Source organism: Aplysia californica, unplaced genomic scaffold (genome assembly GCF_000002075.1).
Source record: "Aplysia californica isolate F4 #8 unplaced genomic scaffold, AplCal3.0 scaffold00094, whole genome shotgun sequence".
NCBI classification, from domain to species: domain Eukaryota; kingdom Metazoa; phylum Mollusca; class Gastropoda; order Aplysiida; family Aplysiidae; genus Aplysia; species Aplysia californica.
In genome coordinates, this window is record NW_004797364.1 from 934917 (window position 1) to 941552 (window position 6636).

The 6636-nt window shown below is 38.4% G+C and overlaps 1 protein-coding gene across 1 annotated transcript in view; it reads right to left on the reverse strand.

Moving 5' to 3' along the window:
- The window catches only part of LOC101848577, a gene marked incomplete in the record, with an annotated part of 144583 nt that overhangs the window by 45426 nt on the left and 92521 nt on the right, over positions 1 to 6636 (reverse strand). The window contains 2 exon segments of the mRNA XM_013080654.2: positions 1123 to 1296; positions 3217 to 3341. Coding sequence (XP_012936108.1) covers positions 1123 to 1296; positions 3217 to 3341 — 299 coding nt within the window.

Here is a 6636-nt window from a genome sequence, read left to right on the forward strand (position 1 = left end):
TTTCTTCCTTTTTAGCCAAAGCTGTTTTACAGCACTGGCACACTGATAAGTCATATAAGTACCGTTGTAGTTTAGTTTTAGTAGAGGTTTTACGGCGCTCGCAACTGCATAAGGTCATAGGAGCGCCAGAAGATTAGAGGTAATAAATATCTCTGTATGAAAATGTTGAAATTGAACATTATAATGATTAACAGGATTGGGTTATTCCAAAGGCGGGACCTCCGAGTTTAACGTCCATTTCCGAAAGGAACGAGCCAAGTGGGAAATTCGTTTAAAGTGCCTTTCCCAAGGACATAACGTCGGACCGAGCAGAGGCTCGAACTCCGAACCCAGAGGAGGGGGCACAGGAGGTGAGGGGGTGGGGGCAGAAAGTGGAAATGAAAGCAGACAACAGAACATTGCTAGAGAGCAGGAAAGAAGGTGAAAAGAGACCATTTTAGAGAAGAAAATTTTTCGGTCGCTACCCAGATTCGAACCCGGGACCTTTGAATGAGAGGCCAACACCTTTACCTCTAGGCCACGAGAGCCCCCTCTTGCTGAGTTTGATATTTAGATATATCTATTTCCCATTTTGCATTGTCTCCGCCAGTACGCAGAATAGAGAAAGTCCTAACTCAATAACAGCCCCGCTGTCAAACTAAAGGCCTGCGGGCCACATTCAGCCCGGCGAACAATAATATTATGTACATGCAGTCCACGCAACTAAAACTGCAGTGCTTTGTCATTCATGCGGATTTTTCAACTCCTTTAAAAAGAAAAGAAAATGTTGGTATGTTGTTACATCTTCAGGCTTGCCAACTTTTGAGATACTGAATTCTGGAATTTTGATTGCTCCTGAGCGTCACGGACAAACTTCTGTGATAGGCTGCTAAAAAACCCCACCCATACCACAAATACGGCTCAAACAAACCAGTGGAGAAACAGAGAGAGAGAGAGAGAGAAGAGAAGAGAGAGAGAGAGAGGGAGAGAGAGAGAGAGACACACACACACACACACACACACACACACACACACACACACACACACACACACGAGCACAGACATACACATACACACGTACACACACACACACACAGACACACAAACACACATCCACACACAAAAATAACAGAACCAACAAACCTGGACCGGTGTCTACAATGGTGGCAGGGAACTGACACCTGACCACGAAAGGATCCACACCTCCAGGGCCGTCAGGGTCGATAGTGAACACCCCGTTGATGACATCTGCCTCTCCCTCCACTGCCAGACCTCCGTCGATGAACTGTTTCAGCATGGCGCATGTGGGGAACACCTCTGTGAACGGTCAGACAGTGTGGTTGACTTTTTTTCATTTGAATGATACAGTTTTAGTTGAAGTTGTTCTGTTGTAGTTTTAGATTTGTTTAGCTTTGTTGTTGTTTTGTTGTTGTTGGGGGCTTTTTTTTTTACTAAGCTATTTTTTGTATTCCTTAGTTGTGTTTTTTTCTATTAAGTTGCAACACAGTAAGGTCGTATACGTTCGAAATATTAGTTAGTTGAGAGTAACAGCCAAAGAAAAGAAGGGGGGCAGGTAGGATTGATATACTTTGAGAGGTAAATGTAGGAGCAAACAATACAAGAGCACTGACCAAAAACCACCAGTTTGGGATTGATTGATTTATCAGGTTTGTGCTTCGTTAGCAAATCGTTGGCAACCTGTTTATGTCGTAAGTCCAGAAAGTATAATTTTGCAGTAGAGAGAAACACAATTTCACTTTTCTAAACGATTGTGTCGACGATTTCGCTTTTTTCATGTTTCTTAATATATTTAGCGTTTAGGTTTCTAATTTCGACAACGTATTTCTTGAGCCATGCAACCGATACTACTGATTAAGAAACTTCAATAAAAAGAACCCACCCCTCAAAAAAAATAAGAAAAAGGGAAAAAAATTGGGGGCCAAGTAAGTCTGAACAGCTAGCCAACGGAATAGTTTATTGTAATGATAGTTTAACTTTTAGTGTGAGTAAAGAAAAGACACAGACACAAAAGTAGCCAGAGAGACAAACAGAAAGAACAACTGACAAGAATCCACTTGCATTGGAAAGGACTCTGTGGTGATAGAAAGCAAATAATTAACTTGAAAGAAACGGTGGAAGAGGCAATGTTAGGTTAGATTATAGTGTTAAGCTCTGCCATAACAGGAGTTGAACCTTGCCCTTCTTGGTAATGTACAACGCTTTTTACCTCTGCCATAACAGGAGTTGAACCTTGCCCTTCTTGGTAATGTACAATGCTTTTTACCTCTGCCATAACAGGAGTTGAACCTTGCCCTTCTTGGTAATGTACAATGCTTTTTACCTCTGCCATAACAGGAGTTGAACCTTGCCCTTCTTGGTAGTGTACAATGCTTTTTACCTCTGCCATAACAGGAGTTGAACCTTGCCCTTCTTGATAATGTACAATGCTTTTTACCTCTGCCATAACAGGAGTTGAACCTTGCCCTTCTTGGTAATGTACAATGCTTTTTACCTCTGCCATAACTGGAGTTTAACCTTGCCCTTCTTGGTAGTGTACAATGCTTTTTACCTCTGCCATAACTGGAGTTGAACTTTGTACTTCTTACTGAAGTACAGTCTTTGTAGAATATTTTTCTCAGATATGCCCATAGACTATGAACAAGACAGCAGAAACATAATTTGTTGGTTACATGATAATTTATTTTGGATTCTGTTTAGAATTTGTGCTTCAAACATAGGAAGAATTAGCCATGAAAGAAACTGCATGAAGAAAACCTTGAGACCATCTTAAGCTAAGCTATATTGACCGTCTGCCTAGACGAAAAGAGCCATATATATTTTGGATTCTAGCGCTTTCAGAAGCACGCTCCTAAAAATGAATCACACTGTACTTAGGAGACCGAACGTAAAATCATGAGCTAAATACCAATAAATTACAAAGCTCCTACCGTGCGTAGGCATTTGGTGATCTATAAAGTTAAATCTATTTAAAGACTGCGCTTTTGACTATTATTATTTCTTAATCATGTTCACAGACATCAGCCCTACTTTGATTCTTGTGTTGGGGGAATTTTTTTTTATTGAGTATTACTTCTGGTACGTTGTATCCCTTTCAGCCCAGGTTGGCCCAGGCAGACAGTGCCAATGTCCGCCTTACAAATGTTCTAAAGTTTGTCCATAGAGGTGTAAAACAAATACATCAGAACGGCTGTGGATTTGAGCTGCGAGTACACCTACCTGAGCAGATCAAAGGTCCTAGAGAAATGGTGAGCTCTGCTTCGGCTGACTGTGAGAGAGTTTGGCCGAAGGACATGGATCTTACTGGAACCTCTATCAAGTCCTGCAAAACTGTTGTGTCATTTCTGGGAGAAATAGTATCAAGTGTAATTATGGGTCATGTTGGTTTAGGATATGATAGCCAAAATTGTGTGCAATATAGGAGGTACAGATGAGGAGGGAGGAGGACAACGAATTGTAATGATGAGAGTATAACGACGAGAACAATCTTCAGACAAAGACAAGACAACAACACGAATAAAAACAATAATAATAATAATAACAAAAATAATAAGAAGAAAAAGAACAATAATAATAATAATAATAACAACGATACTACACTATTGATGATGATGATGGTGATGATGATGATGATGATGATGATGATGATGATGATGATGATGATGATGATGATGATGATGATGATGATGATGACAATAATAATATTATTAATGATAATAATAATAATATGTTATACAATAACAATAATAATAATAATAATAATAATAATAATAATAATAATAATAATAATAATAATAATAATAATAATAATAATAATAATAATATCCATGCTCCACAGCGAGTTCTATGCCCTTTACAACTATCATAGGAAGAGCAGATGAGGAGGGAGGAAGGGGTGGGAGCATGCGTGTATCATGAGTGTCTAACGACGAAAACAATCTACAGAGAAACAGATAAGACAACAGAGTGAACATCAAAATTACTCTAACAACGGAAAAGGAAAATAAAAGGAAAGACATTTTCATTTTTATGATCTCAAGTTAATAATGCTGACATGTCTCATGCTTCTCTTTAACCTCATTATAAAAAACCCATAAGCCTACCCCACTTAATGAAAACCAAACCATCAACACCATCTCTACCCCCCCCAACCTTCCCAACCCGCAACCTTCCTTAATGAACGCTTCCCCGTCTTGTGTCCTTATTTATCATCATACAAAACACACCAGCCTACTCAAACTTAAATAAATAATGTTCCTGTAAACCATGCTTGGGCAAGCGTGTCCAAGTCGTTTGCCGATTTAAAAGATTCCGAATAATAGCTCACGGTCCAAAGCAAGGAGGACATTGTGTGGAATTGGTTGAAATACCTATAAAATAAGCTCTCAAAAGAGAGACTTGAACTTACATTATAGCAAATTTCTCACTCAAGAGCATTTATATGAGATCTGTTGCTTCCAGCTCAACCGAGAACTATTGGTTTTGATTATTTTCAAGACAAACAGTTTTGTTGTTCAATTCACCGCTGGCCAAATTCGTTATTTAATTATAGTAAATGGGTCGACTTGCGAGTCAGAGTAAAATTGCTCGCGGGCCATAGCTGGCCAGTGCGTGCTGTTAACATACATCAACAACAACAAGACGACAACAACAATAACAACAACTCATCCTCTCTCCTCACACATACACACACATACGCACAACCATACACACACATACACACACATACACCTATTCACTAACACATACATACACACACATACACATATACACTTACACACTTACACATATAGATTTACTCTTAGACACTTACACACTCAAGTACACAAACATACACACACGATAACACACACACACACACACACACACACACACACACACACACACACACACACACACACACACACACACACACACACACCCTCTCCTCTACACGTATCTCTGCACTCAACCCTAATAATACAATAGTATGCTTGCAATCAGAAACAGGTTCACAGTCAGATGCATAATAAAAATCAACTATAATTATGCTAAATAATAATCTGTATTCTGATTGCAACCCAAATATATTCTGATATTGCTTTAACGGTCATAGGAACACTTGTATCACAAGATGAATAAATATGATGGAAGGAGTTTAATGGGTGATAGTTAAAAATTATGACCTGCGTCTTTCCTTGTTACAGATCAGACGCCTAGATCTTTTACTTCTGCTTGATGTTTTTATTTGATAGAACAGAGAACAGTGGATATTGGATGTTTAAAACATGCAATCATTTTTTCTAGAGTCAACAATATTATTATTGTATAATTCTTGAAGTAAGGGAGTGTACATGTTGAAAGTTTGCTTGCTTTCCGTGTTAATCCATTCACCTTTTTCTTTATATTGATATCTTGTGTTCCCCGCCATGCTGTAATACTGGAATTGACCACAGACTTTCTGTGGTTGAATGAAAGAATAAGGACATCAATGATTTATCAACTTTAAACAATGTAACATTTCTCTGAAAAAAAGTCTTTTGTTCACTTTTTATGCAGCAGCAGAGAAGTGGAAAATGCCAGCCGAGTTTGTTGTCTATGGTAACACCTATATTCATACGTACAAACTGACACTTGCTTGACGTTTTTATCTTTTATTTGGAGAGGTTGCAGGGGCGATTTCTTTCTTATTAAGTTGAAAAGTTTTGGTAAAAAAAAATCAAAAGCAACTTATGAGTTTTATCATCATCATCAATGCCTTTCACCCCTGACAGGGTATAGGCCACATACAAGTTCCTTCCATTTCTCTCTATCCTGGGCCATCCTTCCTAGCTCGTTCCAAGTGAGCTTAATCTCTCTCACGTCCCATTCCACACATCTCCTCCATGTTTCCCGTTCATATCACTCAGAAATGTTTTGTATACAATTTCGATGAGCAGTTTCGTCACGGACAGCCTGAAGAGCAGGTTTTTAAAAAGTCAGCCGATTAAGTTAGAAACGGACTACGCTCAAAGGGAGAAAACTGAAACAAACCTGTTTCTCCGTGATATTAAGACTGTTCCCCTTGGTCCTAGGATGCCGCAAGTCTAAGAATTTAAAACATATTTTTAAAATAATGGCGCCTACAAAATACATATTAAGTCTTTGAACGTCTTTCCCCATGTTTAATATATTTTGTTTTGAGTGCAGCCCGACAAAACTGTTTTTCGAAGAGTTCAGATGCAACTAGTTAAACAAACGGACGAACAAACAAACAAACACAAATAAACAAACCAATAGACAAACAGATAAACAGTTTATGAATAAACAAACGAATAGACGCCGCCTTGTAAACATGTTTTGGATTTGTTAAAACAATTTCAGTTCTACATTTTGTAATAGGAGATGAATACATTATACATTTTGTTTGCCTACGGTATGGCACAACAGAGCCACAACACCTTTATTTTTCAAAGAATATGACGTTGCGACGGTGCATGGCATTTGATGTCGAAGTCCGTCTCCGATAATAAAAGGTCATTTGTTTTCCTAGTATCCCGGATAATGTGTCATATTTATTAAAGTACATGTACTAGCAAATAACAAGTGCAAGGGGTTTTGTTTCTTGCATGCGCATAAATGAATCCATTAAATTAAGATTAGTTCCAACGTGTATTTGTG